Raw genomic sequence first — 23,854 nt, 5'->3', positions numbered from 1 at the left:
CTGTCTGCAACAGCAGAGTAAAAGTAGCAAAGATAGAGCTCTGGTGGTCCTAGGGAGGAAGCCCTTCTGCCCCTGGAGGATGGCCTGGATGCAACTGGTGGTAGAGTAACATCAGAGATGCCAAACACCTAGCCCTTATGGCCAGACAAATGCTCTTTGTGGATTATAATTCTAATAGGAATCCTGAAGGATACAATAATTTCCGGGGAATATACTATCACAGATTTCTTACCACATTTTACAGCTAATTTGAAGTTGGTGCAATAGAAATAATGACAGTTCCCATTTAGAGAGCACTTTATGGTTTGCAAAGCAATGCACTTCTTTTTCGAATTTGATCATCAATAATTCTACAAGATAAGGTCTATTATTTTCCCCTTTACACAGCGGAGGAAACAGGTTTAGAGGAGTTTTGTGATTCAACAGGGCCACAACTCTCCTAAGTTTCTGAGGTGAGATCTGAACATACATCTTTGCATTCCAAGTTGGACAGTCTCCCTTCTCTTTTTCTCTCTACTCTGAATCTGGAATCAGAAAGGCTGTCTGAATCCCACCCATTACCCGTGCCACCTCGGACAAAGTCACTTCACTTCTCTCGGGTTCCAGTCTCAACTTGATAGCCCTCTTGGATAGGCGTGAATGTTTCTCCTCCAAATCCTGCACAAGGCCAGGGTCTTCTCATGCTCTCCTACCTGCTCTCTTGGCTCTGGCCCTATCTGCTTTCCTCATCGTGAAAATGGCCAAAAGTAGGAGTGTCTGGAGAATAAGTTGAGACGCGAATTAAACAGCCCCGTGGCCAGGGTCAACTTGTATCCTTTGCGGAGACTGAAGACGCTGTAAAAATCTGGGATTACGAGGAGGACTACCTAGTCTCACTGAGGGGAGGTAGGCTGTGTAAAGCGGGCTCCACGCCGTGCAAGGTGCCGTCTACCTACTCTTTTAGAATCTGCGCCGGATCAGAGAGGGTTCCGGGCAGGGCGGATCCTTCACGATCCATCTCAAAACCAGTGCCATCGCTGCAGGGGCCACGCAAACCCACGAGGGGGACGCGGCCCGGGATCCAACCCAGACAGGCCGAGCCCCGACCCCGTTGTGTCTCCGCTGCAAACAGGCCGGGCCGGGCCAAGCCCGCGGTCCCCACTCCAGGCGGCCCGTTAGGTCGGGCTCGGCCCGGGCGAGCCCCGCAGCCCGTCTGCTCCGAAGCCTGCGACGCTCGCCCACAACGCGCCCATCTCCAGGCCGAGCTGGGGGTCCCGAAAGGCGGCTTCCCGCCCCGAGACCCCAAGCCGCCCGCCGGAGGGGCGCGTGCACTTGTTTACTCCTCGCGGCCCCCCCCCCCCACGTCCGCACGCGCGGGCCGCGCACCGCCCCCCCCCCCCCGCGGCCGCCCCGGCCCCCGCCCCCACTCCCGATGACCTCGGAGGCCGGGGTTCTCGTCTCTGGCCCGGATCCTGCGGATCTTCACGGGGCGGCCGCTCAGGGTGGCCAGCACGAGGCGCTGGCGGAAGAAGTTGCAGCCGCCGTAGCTCAGCGAGTGCGCCGGGGTCGCCATGTGCGCGCGCCCCGGCCCCGGGCCCGCGGCCGGCAGAGCCGGGGAGCCGCGGCCGCCACGAGGCCCGGCGCCGGCGGCCGGGCGCGGGGGAGGCGGCGGCGGCGAGCCGGCGGCGGCCCGGGAGCTTCCAGCCGGGCGCCCGCGGCCCCAGCGCGTCCACGTGGTTTGGAACAGGAAGACGGAGAGGCGAGACAGCGGGGTCAGAGGGGAGAAGAGGCGGAGCCCGCCCCGGCTTCCCTCTTTCTGCCCCGCCTCCGCCCCGCCCCCGCCGGCCCGGCCGCCCCAGCGCCCTCGGCCCATTTCCCGGATGAAACTGGGGACGTGACCCGGTTACGTTGGATCCGCAGCGCGCCCAGAGTTGGACCCACTGGAGAGCAATGAGATGGTGAGAATGATAATAATAAAATGGTGATGATGATAATAATAATAATAAAATGGTGATGATGATAATAATCAATAAAATAGTGAGAATGATAATAAAATGGTGAGAATGATAATAATAATAAAATGGTGATGATGATAATAATAAAATGGTGATGATGATGATAATAATAAAATGGTGATGATGATGATAATCAATAAAATGGTGAGAATGATAATAATAAAATGGTGAGAATGATAATAAAATGGTGAGAATGGTAATGATAAAATAGTGAGAATGAGAATGATAATAAAATGGTGAGAATCATAATGATAATAAAATGGTGATGATGATGATAATCAATAAAATGGTGAGAATGATAATAATAAAATGGTGAGAATGATAATAAAATGGTGAGAATGGTAATGATAAAATAGTGAGAATGAGAATGATAATAAAATGGTGAGAATCATAATGATAATAAAATGGTGATGATGATGATAATCAATAAAATGGTGAGAATGATAATAATAAAATGGTGAGAATGATAATGATAAAATGGTGAGAATGATAATAAAATGATGAGAATGATAAACAAAATAATAAGTAAATGGTGATAATGATAATAAAATGATGATAATGATAAAATGATGATAAACAAAATAATGATAATAAGTAAATGGTGATAATGATAATAAAATAATGATAATGATAATGGCAAATAAAATGATGATGATAATAACAAAATGGTGATGATGATAACAATAAACAAAATGTTGATAATGATAAAATGGTGATGATGATAATCAATAAAATGATGATAATGTTAAGGATAAAATGGTGATGATGATGATAATAAGTAAAATAATGATAATGATAAAATGGTGATAATGATAATAAATAAAATGATAATAATGATAATAAAATGATGATAATGATAAATAAAATGATGATGATAAAATTATGATAATAAATAAAATGATGATAATGATAATAAATAAAATGATGATGATGATTATAATAAATGATGATAATGATGATAATAAAATGATGATAATGATAATAATAAAATTAAAATAAAAGCTACATCTATAGCAGCTGCCATAGATGAGGCTCTGCTCCATCTAGTTTTTTATCTCATTTGGTCTTCCCCACACTCCTGCCACAGCCCTCTCATCCTCATTGGACAGATGGGGAAACTGAGGGAAATGTCAGAACCAGCATCCCAGAGCTCCACTCCCAGTTCCTCTTGAACCCAGTTCTTCCAGACTCCCCTCCAGAGCTCTGTTCTACACCGCCACCTGACTGGAAGGAACCTTGGGGGCCCACCAAGGTCAGTCCCACTTTGAACAAATGAAGAAACTGAGGCCTAGGGGCAGCTAGGTGGCACAGTGGATAGAGCACCAGCCATGGAGTCAGGAGGATCTGAGTTCAAATCTGTCCTCAGACGCTTGATAATTACCTAGCTGTGTGACCTTGAGCAAGTCACTTAACCCTATTGCCTTGCAAAAACCTAAAAAAGATAAATAAATAAGTAAGCAAGTAAATAAATAAAAAAGTCCCCCAAAAGGATTTAAAAAAAAAACAACTGAGGCCTGGCAGGCAGTACATGCTCTCTCTCTCTAGATCTCTGCTCTTTTTAGGGTCAGCCTCTGCTTCTTGGAAATAGCTTGCTGTTTGTATTCGGTCTCAAGTTATTTCTTGCTCATCCTTCCAGACCAAGATCAGTGATCTCTGGTGAATTCCTTCAGTACCTACAAAGTTCTTGCAATTGTCTTCTCTCTCTTGTTTGGAAACTCCTTGAAGATAAAGACATTGAAGGTAAAAAAAACCTCTTCCTCAGCCCTATTTTTAAAAGTCTATCTTTTGGTGGAGTGAACTGGGAGACAACCTTAGAAGAATCAAAATTGTAGGTGTTTGGCAGGAGGATGGAAATACTCGCTGAAGATCAGTTGGTCAACAAGCATTTATTAAGTCACCACTATGAGCTTGATCCTGTGCTAAGAGCTGGGGGATACAAAGAGAAGCAAAAACAGTACCTGTCCTCAAGGAACTTACAGTCTAAGGGAGGAATACCATGCAAAGGTATAAGGAAGTTGAAGCATGTGATTGGATGTAAGAAGTGCCTTCCAAGAAATCACTAAGGATGTAGATGGTGGGTGCAACCTCTTGTCATAGCAAGGGCTTGCACTGGTAGCACAAAATATTAAAAAAACTGAAAGTAGGCCTAGTTCTTTAGATAGATCCTCCAGGAAAGATTAATGAAAAGATGAGAAGACTTGGGTAGTTTGCAGTCTCTACCAGTGCAGGGAGTTCCAATGCCAGATGAGATTTTGGAGCTTTAGAATGATTGAACCATATATGACTAGCACCTGTCTCATAGATCACATGGGGAGATTTATAACCATCCTCTTCCATCACCAACTACTGCATACATTTGATTTAATTAGCTAAAATCTTATAGTAGCCCTTTTAGTTTCCGTTTTCTCTGCAATTTCACTAGTCGAGGCCCTTACTACCTCTCAACTAGACCTTATGAACTGATCTACTTGTCATTAGCTCCTTCCCTTCCCTCCCCAATAAACAAGTCTCTCCTGTATGTACCAGTTTCTTTTATGATCTTCTACTTGATTCCCATTAGATTATAAATAATAATGATAGCATTTCTATTAAGATTTGCAAAATGTTTTACATATTTACTCATTTGGTCCTTGTTAATAGCACTGTAATCTAGATGATGTTGTTATCCCCATTTCACAGATGGGGAAGTTGAGGTTAAATGCTTTACCAAGGGGCACACACACACACACACACACACACACACACACACACACAGAGCTAGTCTCTCAGGCACGATTTGAACACAGGTCCCTCGAGCTCCAAGTTGTGCTCTCTGTCTTATGATGCCACTAGCTAATTGCCCAATTCCTTAGCCTCCTATTCAGACTTCCCCTATTGCCTCTCCAAAAAAAAGTGTATGTATGTATGTGTATATATATATATATATATATATATATATATATATATATATATATATATACGTATATATATATAATATGATATATGTGTGTATTTAGATAGAGAGATATGCATATATAATATGCATGTATATATATATATATATAGCCCTAATTTGCCATTAGTTTTGTCTCAGTTTCCAAACATTTCTTGATCTATCCTATTCCTGTTCTTTCCTAGAATGTTTTCTTTGCCTCCAACCATTTCTGCCTATGGATCTAGCCTACTTAATCCTCCAAGATCTTGCTCCATGATCTTGATCTTGATAGTACCAAATATTATCTTGTACTATAAGCAACTATTTATCTCCCACTGGGCTAAGCAGAATTTCTATCAATGAATAAAAATTAAGTACCTACTGCTTGACAGGCAATGTTTTAAGTGCTGGGAACTTAAAAAAAGGCAAAAGAAAGACTTGCCCTCAAGAAGCTTATCATCTGGGGCAGTTAAGTGGTGCAGCAGATAGAGCACCAGCCCTGAAAGGGGGAGGAACTGAGTTCAAACCAGACTTCAGACACTTAATACTTACTTAGCTGTGTGACCTTGAACAAGTCACTTAACCCCATTGCTTTACAAAAAAAATTTTTTTTAAAGTTTACAATCTAATAAGAGAAAACACATAAATATACATACATATATATATATATATACATACAAAGCAAGCTATATACAGAATAAATAGGAAATAATAGAGGGAAAACATGGGAATTAAGGGGACTTGGGGAAGGCATTTTCAGTAAAAAAGATGGGATTTTACTTGGAACTTAAAGGAAGTCAGTAGTCAGAGCAGAGGAGGGAGAGCATTCCAGGCACTGGGGGACTGAACAGAAAACATGCCTGAAAGCAAGAAATGGAATGTTTTGTTGTTGGAACAATCAGAAGGTCAGTGTCACTGACTTGAGGAATACAGGTTAAGGAATAAGGTCAAAGGTGAAAAGATAGGATGAGGCTAGATTATGAAGGACTTTGGATGCCAAATAGAGAATTTTGTGTTCGATTCCAGAGACCATATACTAAAGGTTATTGAGTGAGAGGGAGTGACTATCTGACCTGTTACTTTAGGAAATTCACTCTGGTAGCTGAAGGAAGGATGGATTATCATGGAGAAAGGCCTGTGGCACTCAGACCCTCAGGGAGGCACTTAGAATAATCAAGGTGACTGAAGTGATGAGGGCCTGTGCTTGGGTTGTAGCAGGATCAGAGAAAAGGAAACATATTCAAGAGATACTGCAAAGGTAAAATCAACAATCCTTGGCATCAACTTGAATATGGAAAGGGTAAGAGAGATGAAGGAGTGGGAGGTGACTCCTAGTTTGAGAGTCTGAAGGATTGGGAGGATAGTATTGTCTTCAGCAATAATAGGGGAAGGTAGGATGTGGAAAGAGAACATGTTTCATTTTGGCCATATTGAGTTTAAGATGGCTATTGTGGGGCAGCTAGGTGGCACAGTAGATAAAGCGTCAGCCCTAGAGTCAGGAGGACCTAAGTTCAAATCCAGACTCAGACATTTAAGAATTGCCTAGCTGTTTGACCTTGGGCAAGTCACTTAACCCCATTGCCTTGCCAAAAAAAAAAAACAGAGGGCTACTGTACATCTAATTCTAGATTAAAGGTCATCAGTGAGTTAGGGATAAACTGAAAGGTAAAAGATAATCCCTTCCCTTGGGGTTTTGCATTCTAACAAGGGAGAGAACATGCAAAACAACTATATGGGTACGAGTTTTTTTCAGGATATATTGGAAATAATCAACAAAAAGGAAAATCCTAGAATTGAGTGGCTGGTAAAGGCTTTTTGTAGAAGGAAGGATTTTAGCTAGGTCATGAATGAATAGATATGCTGGATTGTGGTTATCTTACTAAATTTGTCTCACAGGCAGTCAGAATGGATTATTAACATGTTTCATAATAATAATAGCTGAAATTTTCATACATATATGTATATCATTAACTGCTTTGAGCTTCACAGTGGCTTTGCAAGGTGGGTTCTCCCTTACAAATAAAATCCTTGAGTGTAGGACCCTGGATTTTTATATATTTTCATGTTATATAACTACTAAGTGCTAATTACTGAGATAGACCTGGCACTAGAAGGCAAAAGCTAATTGATTATACCTGATCTCTTTTCTGATCTATTCTGAACACTTGCAAATCACCTTGGGAACCAGACTGAAAGAAATACAGTGAAGCTGAGGAAACTGGGGGCCTTGCTTTTACTTTCAGTCAACAACCACATTACTGCATTCCCTACAGATCCATTTTTTAAAAATTCCATATCAAATCATCAACAAATGAATACAGTGTTTAGCACTGTTCTATATAGATATCCCTTCAAAGATTTATAGTTTCATGGGTATGAGTACTCCCTCCTCTGAAGATTCCAAACTTCTCCATGCCTTAGTAGGAAGAAAAGAAAAAAACATTTATTAAGAAACATTGTCCCCAAAGGGCAACAAAAATGTGCATACCTTTTGATCCAGCAATACCACTACTGGGTCTATACCCTGAAGAAATTATGAAAAAGTACAAAAACATCACAAAAATATTCGTAGCAGCCCTGTTTGTGGTGGCAAAGAATTGGAAATCAAGTAAATGTCCTTCAATTGGGGAATGGCTTAGCAAACTGTGGTATATGTATGTCATGGAACACTATTATTCTATTAGAAACCAGGAAGAATGGGAATTCAGGGAAACCTGGAAGGAATTTGAATGAACTGATGCTGAGTGAGATGAGCAAAACCAGAAAAACACTGTACACCCTAACAGCAACATGGGGGCGACAATCAACCTTGATGGTCTTGCTCATTCCATCAGTGCAACAATCAGGGACAATTCAGAGCTCTCTGGTATGAAGAATACCATCTGTATCCAGAGAAAGAACTGTGGAGTTTGAATAAAGACCAAGGACTATTACCTTTAATTTAGAAAAAACTGATATCTTATTGTCTGATCTTGCTATCTCTTATACTTTATGTTTCTTCCTTTAGGATATGATTTCTCTCTCATCACATTCAATTTGGATCAATGTATACCATGGAAACAATGTAAAGACTGGCAAATTGCCTTCTGGGGGGGGGGGGAATAAGATTGGGGAAAAATTGTAAAACTCAAAATAAATAAATTCTTTAAAAAAAAATAAATATTGCCCCTTGTGACAGGCCTTTTACAAATCTCCCTTTTGATCCTCACAACAACCTTGCAAGACAAGCACTAGTATTATTTTTTGCAGTTGAGGAAAATGAGGCAGACAGAGATTGACATGTCCATATTCTCACAGCCAAAAAGTGTCTGAGGCCAGATTGGAACTCAGCAGTCTTTTTGAGTCCAGGCCCAAACTTCTCTTCGCTGAGTCACTTCTAATAGACAATTTTTATGAATTTTAAAGGCTGTAGAGAAAAAAAAAATAGTCCTTCATAGTGACTAATGATAATTGAAGTTTGGATGACAGAAACAAATTCTTGTACCCATCTTAGATTTGAAACTTTTGAGAAAGGTTTTTCCACTCTCTGACCCTCAATTTCCTTTTCAATAAAATAAAGGAGTTGGACCAGGGAATCTCAAAGTTCACCATGATGTTTTGAGGCCAGTGACCTAACCTACTCTGAGAGCTTCTGTCAAGGTGCCTGCTGACCATTGCACCATCCTCCAATCTTCACCAATGCTGTCTCTAATTCTGGAATGGTAAATGTGGTGCTTTTAAAGATCTAAAGTTAGCTTGTGTTTGCATCAGATTCCTCAACCTTAATAAGAGAGAGAACAGCAACTGCCTGACAAAATTGTTGTGAGGATCCCCAAACATGTAGAAAACAGAGTACCTAGAACTCAGTAGGCACTATATACATGGTTTTTCTTCCCTCCCCTCCCCTCCCCTCCCCCTCCCCTTCCCATTCCTTTCTTCTATTTCCTTCCTAAGGTTGTTTTGCAAGCAAAACTGGTTTTTTAGGCCTTAAAAAAAAGTTTAAATTGCTCTCAAAGAATGATTGCTATGGCTTTCACTTGGAAGTCAAACTTCTATTGATGTGACTTCTGATTCAACTAAGTTCATGCTCAGGTAACAACAGAAAACCTGTTTCTGGGTCTATACTCATATAGGTCCAGCTTGGTGAACTGGCAATTCATTTGAACAGCTGTCAGGAATCTGGGATCACTTCTACACTAAGATACAACAACAACAGGGCCCCCAAAGCTAGATACTAGTGTGAGGTCTTTTGGAAACACAAACAGCTCATGAAATCTTCTGCTAAGACATGGAGAAGGTTGCCAACTGTATGGATGGCAATTATGGATTGCCATAAATTATGGATCCTTTGAAGATTTGAAGTAAATAGTAGAGCACTGAATTTAAAGTCAGTGATCCTGGGTTCAAGTTTTTCTCAAAACTCTGGGAAAGTCACTTAGTCTCCTCATCTATAAAATGGAAACAAGAATACTCATACTACTTATTTCACAAAGTTGAGAGGATAAAATGGGACGATGAATGTATAAACAGTCAATATGTATATGGATGTGTGTGTTTGCAGTAAGGTAATATAGTAGATAGAGTGCCAAGACTGGAGTCAGGAAAACTCATCTTCCTTAGTTCAAATCTGTTCTCTGGCACCTACTAGCAGTGTGACCCTGGGTATGTCACTTGATCCTATCTGCCTCAGTTCTTCATGATAAAATAAGCTGGAGAAAGAAATGGCAAACCACTCCCAATATTTTTTCAAAGAAAATCCCTTTATAAAGAGTTGGGCACTACTGAAATGCCTGAACAACAATATATGTGTACATTTACCATATATATGATATACTTAGATAGGGTCTGATATGGTATCAATCATTGCTACTCAGGGATACTGAGGTTAGTAGATTGCTTTAATTTGAGAATTCTGAACTGCAATGGGGCTAACTCACATTGGGTGTCCCCACTAAGACTGGCCCAAATATGGTCATTCCCCCTTAAAGGAGGGTCAAAAGGCTACCAAGGAGGAGACAGCAATTGACCCAGGTCAGGAAAAAAGAAGCAGGTTAAATCTCCAATATGGGATCAGACCATGAGTGATCCCTCACTTTTAGCTTGGGTAAAAAAGGGAATTTGGTAAAAATATTTATGTGAGTGTTTATGTATGTAAACATATTTTAATTATTAGTATAACTGTGAAGGTTTACACCAGAAGCCCAAATAATGTACACACTGAATTCCAGAATTCTCATCAAGTCGAGTAACCAAAGGTGTGGACTAGATTGCAGATAATTACTTAATCAAATTGGGAGGACTGAGGTGCATTGGCGAAACAGATGAAATCTCATCAGAGAAGATGGTGTTCTGTGATTCTACGAAATGACTCAAAAACAAAGAGATATGACTTTTTGTTGTTTGTCCTTCATTCTCAAAGAAGACAGTGACATTAGGGTGGATGATGCCATGACATATAAGTGAATTAAATTTAAGTGAGGGAGGGCTGTACAAAGTCACCAGCCTCACTTTCTCTTCCAGAGACATCTGGGTCCAGTGGCAAAATATAGATCAGAATGACTGAAGATGTTTCTGGATGCAGTGGGAGACCTTGGCTTTTTAAAGCTAAGGTCTTTAACAGGTCTCAGTTTGATTGAGGCAAGACCTAGTCAGTGACTAAGGCTATGTCTGGCCTAACACTCAGTAGCCTTGGGACCCTAGGTAAGGCATGTAACTGTTTCTCTCAGTTTTCTCTTCTGTGAAATGAGCTGGAGAAGGAAATGGCAAATGACTCCAGTATTTTTGTCAAGAAAAATCTAAATGGGGGTCACAGAGTAGGACAACTGAATAATAACAATAGAGGGAGACAGAAAGGAGGAAGAGGAGGGGAAGAGATGACAACTGGAAAAAAAAAGTATCTTTATAGCAGGACTTGATAAGGGTTCTTTTGCAAACCCTTGAATTTTGTGGTGTTTCATTTAATGGGAGAAAATTCCACATCTGAATAGGAGTCTACTGTGTAAGCAAGGTAATGAGTTATCAATAATACACAAGACATGGCAGAATCTTTTAGTACAGGGTGTTCCAAAAGTCCTAATGCAGTTTTAAGCCATTAAAAATTAAAGCTACACTAAGACTTTTGGAACATCTTGTTATTTCAAGCAAGTCATTTGTAATACTATAATGGACAGTTCTGTCACATCTGGGAACAGAACACTACTTTCCTCCTTCGTTGATCAATTTATATTAAGCATTTTTCATAAGGCATTTCTCCTACAAAAGTAATTACTGCATTACATAAGGCAATCGTAACTATATATATATATATATATATATAGTTATGATATATATATATATATATGTATTTGTACATATTATAATCTCTCATTTATAGGATCCTAGACCTAGAACTAGTAGGGACTATAAAATTTATTTAGGATAATCTCATTTTAGAGATGATACAACTAAGAGCCAGACAAGTTAAAGAATTTGTTCAATATCACATAGTTAATAAATAATCAAAGGTTTAAACCCAGTATCTCTGATTTCAAAAGTCAGCTATTCCTTTTTGTTTTCTTAACAGTCTTTTTTTTTTACAGCATGATCCCTTGTACTCAGTAGGTACCTAATATATTAAGTAATGATGGTATAGACAGCAATCTAGTAACCTCAACTGGTGCTCTAGCTGTGAAGTATTGCACCAACATTCATGTATCTAAATGTGTTCTATATGAAGTTAAGAAGAGATATTAGGATTTCTACCATCTTTCTTGCCACAATCTACTATCTTTAACCTGAGAGAGACTATAGACCCCTATTCATTGCCTGCTTCTACAAATTACCTATCTCTCTCTCTCTCTGTCTCCCTCCCTCCGAATTTCTCTCTTCCTCCTTCCCTCCAACCTCCACCCCATGTTTCTCTCCCCATGTCCCCCTGCTTTTCTCTTTCCTCACCATTCAAATATCCAGTTTAGCATGGTGGGAAAAGTAGGACTGAATTTAGAGTAAGAAATACATACTGTATTTCCAACCTAGATTTATTTCATTTTGTGATCTTGGGCAAGCCATCTTCCCCCTCTGGCTCTCAGTTTCCCATCTGTAAAATTGAAGAAGCTGGATTAGATGACCTCTAAGGTTCCTTTCAACTCTAACCCTACAAAAAACACTCAATCATCATGTGTAAAAATCTATAGCCTCTCTAGAAAATTATAACAACTATCAGGATAAATCTATTCAACAAAAAATAAATATATATAGGATGTCCCAATAATCTTAGCAATTTAAAGTTATTTGAGGTATTAAAGCTTTAAAATACACTGTTTCAGAAACACCACCAGGATTATGATAAATAGGAGTAGAATGGCATTGTGAGGACAGGACTGGCCTTTGAGTCAAGAGGCCTGTGTTAAAGTCCTGCCTCATACTCATACTAACTACTGTTAACCACTCAGGATCCTAGAATAAGTCTCTCAGACTTGAAGACACCGACAAGTTGTGGATATGCATGGGAGTTTGTATTCTTGGAGTGTACTGGTTCTAACGTATGCAAAAAAAATCATTTTTAAATATATTGAAATAGCAAAAAACCTGTACATTTAATAAAAACTGTCATCAGGTCAGCAGGAGGAGAAGAAGGATTAGTTCCTAATTGATGTTTCCACTGTTAATTCAGTCCTGGCTTTCCACTTAGGAATACGTATGTAATCATGTAACTGTACCAGATCTCACACTATATTATAAAGTTGTAATCATCCAAACAATCTGGTACTGACCAAGATATGGAATGGTGTGTCAGTGTAATAGATGAGGTACACACTACATTGTAATAAATGATTATAGTAATTTAGTGTTTGATAAACCAAGCTTTTGGTACAAAAAAACTGCTAGGAAAAACCCAACAACCAAAGTAGGATCAAAATGGCCATGTGACTTAGACATAAAGGATGATACCATGACCAAATTAAGGGAGCATGGAATAGTTCATCTTCCAGGTTTATGAATTAGAGAAGAATTTAGTACCAAAGCAGAAATAGAGAACATTACAGAATGTAACCAAGATTAGAAGGAAAGCAAAAAACTGAAGGAAAAAAATTTAGAACAAGTAGCTCTGATAAAGGCTTCATTTCTCAAATATATAGAGAACTACATCAAATTTATAAGAATACAAATTTATAATAATCCCAGACTTCAGGAATAGTTTTCTTTTCTTTGTGAAGGGCAGGGTCACCCTAGAATGGTTCAGCCTGAGAGAGGAGCCCTTAGCTTGAAAAGTGTCTTAGTCCTGGTGGCATCCGGTGAGCTCAAGCTCTGGGAAGTGTATGAGCAGAGCAGAGCAAGATAGATCTGTGAGTGGCAGTATGACATTATCTACTATTTAAAGGTCTGAGAGGAAAGTCTGTATCCATGGTTAGTCCATTGAGATATGAATTAACCATGTTGTCACAGTCTGTTGTGCTGAAACATGAAGGTGCCTTGTATGCTTTGAGTTGCTATTTTGTCACCAGCAATCACATACTGGCACTTTGCCTGGCTTTGCTAGAGGCAAAAGTCATACTCTAGGCCCAAAGACTTCCAAAGCATCCAGACCATCATCAAAAGTCCTGGTTCCTATCTAATCAGGCCATGGGATAAAAAGGTTCTGGTAAAGGCAAGTGAGAAGGATGTCTTTGCGCAACAGTCTTCTCACTATAATAAACATAATTGTGCAAGTCATGTCATCATGTATATGAAAGCGTGAGTCTCTTCAGTTTCAAGGATGAACATCATAAGAGTACAAGCCATTCCCCTTTTGGAAAATGGTCAAAGGATATGTATAGGCAGTATTCAAAAGGAAAAATCAAGGCTATCCTTTTAGTCATGAAAAACTAAAAACTAAACACTACTGATTAGAGGAATGCAAATTAAAACAACTCTAAGGTATCACCTTACACCTATCAGTTTGGTTATTATGACAGAAAAGGAAAATGACAAATATTGGAGGGAATGTGGAAAAACTGGGACATTAATGCACTGTTGGTGGAATTATAAATTCAACCATTCTGGAAAGCAATTTGAAAATATGCCCAAAGGAATAAAAAACTGTTCATACCCTTTGATCCAGCAATACTCTTACTAGGGTTCTACCCCAAAGAGATTTTTTTAAAAAGGAAAAGGCATTATTTGTACAAGGGTATTTTATAGCATCTTATTTTGTGGTCAGTAAGAATTGGAAATTGAGGGAATGCCCATGGGCAATGATTGAAAAAGTTGTGTTATATGATTGTAAAGGATATTGTTGTGATAGTATAAGAAATGATAAGCAGGATGATTTCAAAAAAACCTGAAAAGACTTACATGAATCAATGCAAAGTGAAATAAGCAGGACCAAAAGAACATTGTATATAACAACATTGTGTGATGATCAACTATGATGACTTAGCTCTTCTCAGTAATACAGTGATCCAGGACAAGACCCAAGAATTCATGATGAAAAATACTGTCTCCAGAGGAAAGAATTGTCTTTCTTCCCCTTCCTTTTGTTTTCCCTTCCTTTCTTTTTTTTCTGGGGGTGGGGTTTAATTTTCTTCCACAAAATAACTAATATGGAAATATGTATTTCATGATTGCACATACATAATGTATAATCAGATTGTTTACCAGCTCAGGGATGGGGGAGGGAAGGGAGAGAGGGTGAAAGGGATAGAATTTGGAATTCAAAATTTAAAAAAAGTTAAACATTGTTTTTACATGTATTTGGGGAAAAATAAAATAGTATTTTAAAAAGAAATGTGTGTATATATAACATGATGTACAAAATTGTTCCTTCAACTTGGGTATTGCATTGTATATTTTGTCACGCCCATACAGCAGGAACTGTTGCATTAGTACAATCTACCCTTTGCTTTCTTGCAATGTTTTTGTCCCTTTTGAGTTCCTACACACCTACCAACAGTAATTTTTAAGGAAGTTTAGCAGCAATAAACCATAGACATATTGAGAGTCTGATAGCTTCTTGCCTGCATTTTTGGTATCTGGTGTAACAGCCATTCTCACAATAAGCACTGAATCCTGGTAATCTGGACAACAGGTAACATAATCCATTCTCCAATGCTTATGATAAATGACTCAGTAAAGCTTCTGATCTGGCATCTGTATAGATCCTAAAATTAAAATAGTTATTTCAATGCACCTTGAGAAATTTAGTGGGGGGTCAGTGCTTAGTGGAATTCTTACCTGGAGGAATTTCCTTCTACTATGAAGGGGAAGAGAGAGAGAGAGAGATGGAGATAAGAGACAGAAAGAGTGAGGGAGAGAAGGAGAAAGGGGAAGAGGGAGAGACAGAGAGAGGAAACAGAGATTGAGACTCTTGAGCAGAAACAGGTGATATTCCTAGCAGTCTGAAAAACCTAAACAACTACCAGCACTATCAGAAGTCATTTATAATAAGATCCCTCATCTCATTTGCTGTATCTATGGCTAAAGTATTTGATAAATTTGTAGAATTGTTAAAAGTACACTTTTTATAAGAACTGTGGGGCATTTACTTAACCTCTCTGAGTGTCAGGTTTACTATCTATAAAATGAGAATAAAAAGCACTTATGTAGTTGATTTAACTTTTCATTTATGCATTTAGATGCTGTGTAATTTGGTACTTATGTATTAAGAAATTATATTAATAGTTTATGGTACCTTTCAGCATAATCTGCTTTCCATGTTTTTCTCTTTTTTTAAATCAAAGCTCTTTTTGCTGTTGACTTCACTGAGATTGTGTTTGCTTCTCCTACTTTTTTGAGTTTACCTGAAAGAAATGATTTTGCCTTAGCCATTGACTTTTACTCATTGTGAATCTTTAGGTTTCAGGTGAATTTGCTATAATCAATATATTGCTGAATTCTGCTTTCTAATTCACTTAGTTTTCCTCTTCAGTTTTGGGGGGGATTGAGATTCATCACATTTATAGTTATAATCATATGTCTTCTACTTCCTGTCATTCTCTTCTCTTGTTTTTGTTTTTGTTTTTAGGGTTTTTTGCAAGGCAAATGGAGTTAAGTGGTTTGCCCAAGACCACACAGCTAGGTAATTATTAAGTGTCTGAGACCGGATTTGAACCCAGGTACTCCTGACTCCAAGGCTAGTGTTTTATCTACTACAACACCTAGCTGCCACCATTCTCTTCTCTTATACTTTGTGCTGTCTTTGCTTCTCCTGTTCAATTCCTTTCTTTACAAATCAGAGCATTGTAAGAAAGAAGAAATGTCCTACATGCTTGATAAATTATGCATCCATCACCCCTTTACTCCTCTTTTCTTCCTTTTATGAGAATTCAGAAGTTTTGATCTTTTTTTCCTGGTTAAAACCTCTTTTTGTGATCCACTTTCTAATATCAGACTTCGTTTTGCTTATAATTAATCCTTCCCTGAAGCTCCTCTCCTTTTAAGGTCAAATCCAGCCCACCTGTTTTTATACCAGCTGGCTAGATAAGTATGGTTTTTATACTTTTAAATAAAGTTTTTTAAAGTATATTTTAAAAACCATTATTAACTTGAGGGTCCCATGACTAGATTTGACAATTAGGTCAGAGTTTTCCCAAAAACCTATTTTTGATGTCCCATCCAACTTTTCACAGGTTGATACGTGAATGGAATGAGCTAATTCAGAAATGCCTTCTAGATAACATTATGATGAGATATATAGCTCTACCTAAACCAAAAAAGTACTTGAGAAAATGTGAAGTGCTTTATATATGTGTGTTTATTTATATAAAAGTGCAACTGGACTTTCAGAAGGAAAACAAGATGATACAGTAGAAAGGACTCTGGATTTGGAGTCAGGAGAGACCTGAGTTTGAATCTTACTTCAAATAGCCACGCAGCTTGCCTCAGCAGCTTTATTATCATGTTGTTCCTTTTCAGTAATATCCTACTCTTTGAGATTCCATTTGAAGTTTTCTTGGAAAAAATTCTGAAGTAGTATGCCATTTCCTTTTCCAACACATTTTACATAAGATAAAGAAACTGAGGCAAAGAGAATTAAGTGATTTGCCCAGATCACACAGCTAAGTGTCTGAGGCTGGATTTGAATTCATGAAGATAGTCTTCCTGATTGATTCTGGAGGAATGACCTCCAGTGAAAGTATGCTCTTCAAAACCCAGATGCCAAGTCCCACCATAGGATTATATTTCTTGTTGTTCGTCCTTCATTCTCCAAGAGGATTAGTATTTCTAGTATCAAAAACAAGATGACTGTAAATATTGCAAAATCAGTGGCCATGAGGACAAGGCTATAGTAAAGATAATAGTTGATATTTATATTATGCTCCAGGGCTTAAAAAGGATTTTAGATTGATGTTTGAGCGTCACAGAACCCCATGAAGAAGGTAATACAGAGATAATTATTCCTATATTTGTAAAATCATTTTTGTAAGATTTAGGGTATTCAAGGGATCTTTAGAGTTCTAATTCAATTCAATAAACATTTATTAAATCTCTATTATATGCCAGACACCATACTAAACATTTAATAAAAAGAAAGACAATCCCTACTTTCGTGGAGCTCACAATATAATAGACAACATGCAAAGGGAAACAGGAAAATTGAGGGGGTCTGGGAGAAGACACCAAGGGTGCCCGACACATGGTTATCATGTTCAATGGAATTAAAATTAGTCAGAGAAGCTAATGCAGAGTGGAGTAAGCCCAAATTCAATTTCCATAAAGGAGGGCATTGGGAAGAGTTTGGTGCTCTACACACTCCATTTCTCCAGAGGAGAAAAAAGGCTGAGGGAGGTAGGATCAATCAACGCTAGAGTTAGTAGTGTGGTGACAAGACTTGAGGTGATGAGCTCATATAGTCCAATCCCATCACTTTGCAGATGAGGGAACTGAGACCCAAAAAAGTTAGGTAACTTGACCAATAACAAACAAGCTAGCAAGTGAATGAAAAACCTTATGATTTGAATACAAGACTCTGAAAGTTTCATGTTCTTTTCATTATGTCATTAATATCCCCTATTCTGGAATTGACTTCTATATATGTAGCAATAATCAATAAAAATGCTTTTCTCAGGGGCAGCCAGGTGGTGCAGTGAATAGAGTACTGGCCCTGGAGTGAGAAGGACCTGAGTTCAAATTCTGCTCAGACACTTACTAATTACCAATCTGTGTGACCCTGGGCAAGTCACTTAACCCCACTGCATTTAAAAAGGAAAAAAAAACCTTTAAAAAATGCTTTTCTCAATGTTTTCTCATAAACATTTCAAAAATCACTGAAGCTACCAAGCATATTCAGACTTTCAATGACTGAACTTCAACTAATGTTTCTTGAACATGGGTTGTGGAAGCTGGTCAAAAAAAAGCCTCTAAGTGTTAACGTTATAATTAGAGAAGTCCCAGGAGCAGCCCCAATACATTGGATTGATAATTGTTGGTAAACCATATTGATGGTCAAAATCATAGTATTTTGAAGCAAATGTAATTGGTTCTGGATTAGGGTCAGTCTAAAGGGAACTTCAGGAGTTCTTACCTGCAGTTCATAAACCAAAAAAATAAAAAATAAAAAAGAATTTTTGACAATGATATTTCAATATAATTTGTTTTCTTTGAAATCAGATATATTAAAAGAACCAAACTAAATTCATCTTATGAATAATAACTATTTTGCCAATAAGCTCCATTTTGTTGTTTCCTATAAATCACCTAATCTTTCCTCCAATAAGAAATTAATTACCTAATTCTATATTCTATTTTGTATCCTATTGTTTCTTTTTAATTTATAAATATCTGTGCAAAATCTGTATTCAGGGTTTTTGTGACTGGTGAGAGGCCTTTAACCTAGTTAGTTGTGCATGCTTTGTTAATAAATCACATTGGGGGAAGAGCCAAGATGGCAGGGGGAAGGCAGCATTTCCTGGGAACTCCAAACCCCCAAAAAACTAACAAAGGATGGCTTTTGCCAAAATTTTGAGGGGCAGAACCCACAGAAAGACTGAATGATACATTTTCCCAGTCCAAGATAACTTAGAAGTTCCACGGGAAAAGGTGTGTTTCACCAGGACCAGGGTTGAGAAAAAAAGTCACAACACAGCACAACCCAGCCCAGCCCAGCCCAGCACAGCCCAGTCCAGCCCAGAGATCACCAGAAACAGCTTGAAGGGGTGGTGAGAGAACTCTGCTACACCTAGGTGAGCATAGAGTGAGGAGCACAGCCCCAAAATCTGCAGCAAGGATCTGGAGAAAGCAGCTTGCACCCCCAGAGATCCTAAGGGGAGTCTGCAGAGATTTCTCTGCTCTCCCTGGGGGTTGAACTCCGCTGTTTGCCTACACTCAGATACTGCAGTTTGGGCTTCCATACTAAAGAACCAAGCTAGATGCCTCATAGCCCCAGAGCAGAGGGAAGTCTGGGGTTCATCTACATATCAAAGCACAGACTAGAGAGCATAAGACCTTGGAGAAATAAAGGTCCCAGTGAGGTGTCTTCCCCCCCCCAAAAAAAACCCCAAAGCCTTGGAAGTGCTGTAAATTAATCTTGGGCTGAGGAAATGAGTAAACATCAGCAAAAGAAAAAAATCTAACCAAGGGGCGGCTAGGTGGTGCAGTGGATAAAGCACCAGCCCTGGAGTCAGGAGTATCTGGGTTCAAATCTGGTCTCAGACACTTAATAATTACCTAGCTGTGTGGCCTTGGGCAAACCACTCAACCCCATTTGCCTTGCAAAAAACCTAAAAAAAAAGAATCTGACCATAATTACTTTAGTCTCATGGAAGATCAAAACACATACTCAGATGATGACAAAATAGAAGCTTCCATATCCAAAACCTCCAAGAGAAATAGAAAATGGGGTCAGACTATGGATGAGCTCAAAAAAAAGACTTTAAAAAGCAATGGAGGTGGAGGAAAAATTGGGAGGAGAAATGAGAGCTATGTAGAAAAATCATGAAAACCAAATCAAAAGCTTGATGAAAGATATACAAAAAAATACTGAAGAAAATAATATGTTAAAATCCAGTTTAAGGGGGGGCTAGGTGGTGCAGTGGAGGGGGTGGCTGGGTTGCACAGTGGCCTGGAGTCAGGAGTACCTGAGTTCAAATCCGGCCTCAGACACTTAATAATTACCTAGCTGTGTGGCCTTGGGCAAGTCACTTAACCCATCTGCCTTGCAAAAAAACCTAAAAAGATAAAAAAACAGTTTAAGCCTAATGGAAAAAGCAAAACAAAAGGCAAATGAGAAGAATACCTTAAAAAAGCAGAATTAGCTGGAAAAGGATATTAAAAAAGGTCTCTGAAGAAAATAACTCCTTCAAATGCAAAATGGAACTAAAGGAAGCTGATGACTTTGCAAGAAATCAGGAAGAAATAAAACTCTGCCAAAAAAAACAAAAATTAGAAGAAAATGTGAAATATCTCATTGGAAAAACAATTGACCTCAAAAACAGATCCAGAAGAAATAATTTAAAAATTATTGGGCTAGGGGTGACTAGGTGGCGCAGTGGATAAAGCACTGGCCCTGAGTCAGGAGTACCTGGGTTCAAATCTGGTCTCAGACACTTAATAATTACCTAGCTGTGTGGCCTTGGGCAAGCCACTTAACCCCATTGCCTAGCAAAAAAATAAAAATTATTGGGCTTTCTGAAAGCCACAACCAGGAGAAAAGACGACTTCATTTTTTCAAGAAATAATGCAGGAAAATTGTCCTGAGATCCTAGAAGCTGAGGGTAAAATAGAAATTGAGAGAATTCACCAGTTACCTCCTGAAAGAGATCCCAAAAGAAAAACTTCCAGGAATAATATTATAGCCAAATCCCCAAATTCCCAAATCAAAGAGAAAATTCTAAAAGCTGCCAGAAACAAGCAATTCAACTACCAAGGCTCCATAGTCAGGATTACACAGGATCTGGCAGCATCTACATTAAGGGCTCATAGGGACTGGAATATAATATTCCGGAAGGCAAAAGATCTTGGTCTACAACCAAGAATCAACTACCCAGCAAAACTGAACATCCACTTTCAGGGGAAAAAGATGGATTTTCAATGAAACAGGGAACTTTCAAACTTTCCTATTGAGATGACCAGAGCTGAACACAAAGTTTGATCTCCAAGTACAGGACTCTGGTGAACCATAGAGGAAGTGGGAGAGAAGGACTAACTATGAGGAACTTGATGGTGTTGAACTGTTTGTATTCCTGCATGGGAAGAAAATATTGATAACTCATGAACTTTTTCATTTATAAGAGCAGTTAGAAGGAGCATATATAGACAGCACAGGAAGGAGCTGAATATAATGGTATAAAATAGTAAAAAGATGGATTCAATGGGTGATAAAGGAAAGTACTAGGAGGAAGAGAAAGGAGAGGAAGAAGAAGCTGAGAGATTTCATATGAGTCAAGAAAAAGCTTTTTCAGTGGAGTGAGTGGAGCGGGGGAAGGCAAGGGGGGGATGAGTGAACCTTCATTCTCATCAGAAATGGCTCAGGGAGGAAATGACATACACACTTACCAGGGTGAGGAAATCTATCCTGCCCTGGAGAAGGATGGGAGGAATGGGATGGGATGAGGGGGAATGGAGGGAAGGAAGAGGGGAATAGGTGATAGAAGAGAGGGAAGATTGTGGGAGAGGATACTAAGATTCAACACACTTTTGGACAGGGCCAAGATGAAAGGAGAGAGAATAGAATAAATTAGAGTGGGGAGAAATAGAGTGGAGGTACAGAGAGTAATAGCAACTGAGGGAAAAATATTGAAGCAGCTTCTCTGGTGGACTTATGATAAAGAAAGCAACTCAACCCAGAGACAGAGCCATTGGAATCTGAACACAGACTGAAGTACAATATTTTTTCTCTCTCTATTCTTTTTTTCTAATCTTTTATTTATTTAATATTTATTCTCATTTTGTACAAATAATGTTTTTTTACATTACTAAAATATTCTTGTTTAAGAGTAAACGAAATACCCCTCCTCCCCATAGATATAGACTTGCTTGAGCAATAAAGTAAAGGAGAGAGAAAAAAATTAAAATTAAAAAAGACCCAAAATAAAATAAAATAGTAATAATAGTAGGGGGGGTTGGGTGGCAGACAGAGCATCGACCCCTGAGCCAGGAGCACCTAGGTCCAAATCCAGCCTCAGACACCCAAGGATCACCCCGCTATGTGGCCCCAGGCAGGCCACCCAGCCCCACCTGCCCTGCACCCCCCCAACAACAAAAAATGTTCTTGAGTCTTTGTTCCAACACCAACAACTCTGTTGTGAGTGGATCACATTGTTTATGATAAGTCCATTGCTAAAGTTACTTCCATATTTTTCCACCATTGCCATTTATGATCGCAACTCCCTCCTTTCGTATTTCTCCACTACCATGTACTATATTTTCTCTCTCCTTTCACTCTGACTCTGCTGTAGGGTAGCTGAGCAGCAGACAGATACCCAGCTCTGGGGTCAAGAGGCCCTGAGCCCCCATACCACCCCTTAGGCCCAGCATTCACCTGGCCCTATGCTCCTGGACAGGCCTTCCAATCCCAGCCCCTTGCAAGAAGTAAAAAAGAAAATGTGTTATATCTGACCACTCTCCCCCCATGGTCCATCCTCTCCTCCATCATTCACATCCCCACCCTTTCCCCCTGTCCCCACCTTCTTACTCCAGATGTCTATACCCCATTGAGTATATATGCTGTTTCCTCTCCTAGCCATCTCGGATAAACACAAATATTCCCTCATTTGCCCTTGCCTTACCCCCTTCCATATCATTGAAATAGCTCATTGTAATAAAGAAAAATCTTATTATATGAAATATCTTGGCCTATTCCCCCCTCTCCTTTTTCTTTCTCCCATTAAATTTCCCTTTTTTCTATTGACTCCATTTTTACACCATATTTTATCTTCAAATTCAGCTTTCTCCTGTGCTTCAACTATAAAAGCTCCCTCTACCTGCTCTATTAACTGAGAAGGTTCATATGAGTATTATCAATGTCATTTTTCTATACAGGAATACATGCAGTTCATCCTCATTAAGTCCCTCATATTTTCCCCCTCTCCTCCAATCTCTATGCTTCACCTCAGTCCTGTATCTGAAGATCAAACCTTCTGTTCAGCTCTGGCCATTCCAACAGGAACATTTGAAATTCCCCTATTTCATTGAAAGTCCATCTTTTTCCTTGGAAGAGGACATTGAGCCTTGCTGGGTAGTTGATTCTTGGCTGCATTCTAAGCTCTTTTGCCTTCCGGTATATTGTATTCCAAGCCCTATGAGCTTCCAATGTAGTTGCTGCTAAGTCCTGTGTGATCCTGACTGCAGCTCCATGATATTTGAACTGTGTCCTTCTGGCTGCTTGTAATATTTTCTCTTTGACTTGGGAGTTCTGGAACTTGGCTATAATATTCCTAGGGGTTGGTTTTTTGGGATCTCTTTCTCGGGGAGATGGTGGATTCTCTCCATTTCTATTTTGCCCTCTGCTTCTAGAATATCAGGGCAATTTTCCAGTAGTAATTCTTTGAAAATAATGTCAAGGCTCTTTTCCTGATCATGACTTTCAGGTATTCCAATAATTTTTAAATTATCTTTCCTAAGTCTGTTTTCCATATCAGTTGTTTTTTCAATGAGATATTTCACATTTTCTTCTAATTTTTCATTTTTTTGGTTTTGAAGTATTGATTCCTGATTTCTGGTAAATTCATCAATCTCCCTGAATTCTATTCTTCATCTGAAGGATTTGTTCTCCTCAGAGAGTTTTCTTATCTCTTTTTCCATCTGGCCAATTTTGCTTTTTAAATCATTCTTCTCCTCAATAACTTTTTGAACTGTTTTATCCATTTGACCTAAGCTGGTTTTTAGCATGCTATTTTCTTCAGCATTTTTTGGATTTCCTTGACTAAGCTGCTGACTTCATTTTCATGTTTTTCCTGCATCTCTCTCCTTTCTTTTCCCAGTTTTTCTTCCAACTCCCTCATTTGATTTTCAAAGTCTTTTTTGAGCTCTGTCATAGCCTGCACCCAATTTCTGTTTTCACTTGGAGTCTTTA

The 23,854-nt window shown here is 39.2% G+C and overlaps 1 protein-coding gene and 1 long non-coding RNA gene across 3 annotated transcripts in view; one reads left to right on the top strand and one right to left on the bottom strand.

Moving 5' to 3' along the window:
• The window catches only part of RCL1 (RNA terminal phosphate cyclase like 1), a 63,992-nt gene extending 62,425 nt beyond the window's left edge, over positions 1 to 1,567 (bottom strand). Inside the window, exon 1 of the mRNA XM_074197468.1 lies at positions 1,417 to 1,567. Within this exon, the coding sequence (XP_074053569.1) occupies positions 1,417 to 1,552 (136 nt within the window). The 5' untranslated portion in view covers positions 1,553 to 1,567. The remainder of the gene's footprint in view (positions 1 to 1,416) is intronic.
• A 229-nt stretch (positions 1,568 to 1,796) lies between these two features.
• On the top strand, positions 1,797 to 7,998 carry LOC141495763 (uncharacterized). 2 transcript variants are annotated; one of them, XR_012470839.1, is made up of 4 exons: positions 1,797 to 1,937; positions 3,082 to 3,246; positions 3,631 to 3,734; positions 7,916 to 7,998. It is a non-coding gene; the product is annotated as an uncharacterized LOC141495763 (long non-coding RNA). The 2 variants fall into 2 exon arrangements; XR_012470840.1 differs by lacking the exon at positions 3,082 to 3,246.
• Positions 7,999 to 23,854: the final 15,856 nt, after the last annotated feature.

This window comes from Macrotis lagotis, chromosome 8, assembly GCF_037893015.1.
Source record: "Macrotis lagotis isolate mMagLag1 chromosome 8, bilby.v1.9.chrom.fasta, whole genome shotgun sequence".
NCBI classification, from domain to species: Eukaryota; Metazoa; Chordata; class Mammalia; order Peramelemorphia; family Peramelidae; genus Macrotis; species Macrotis lagotis.
Note: the sequence above shows the minus strand (reverse complement) of the source record. Positions and strands in the feature narration are given on the sequence as shown.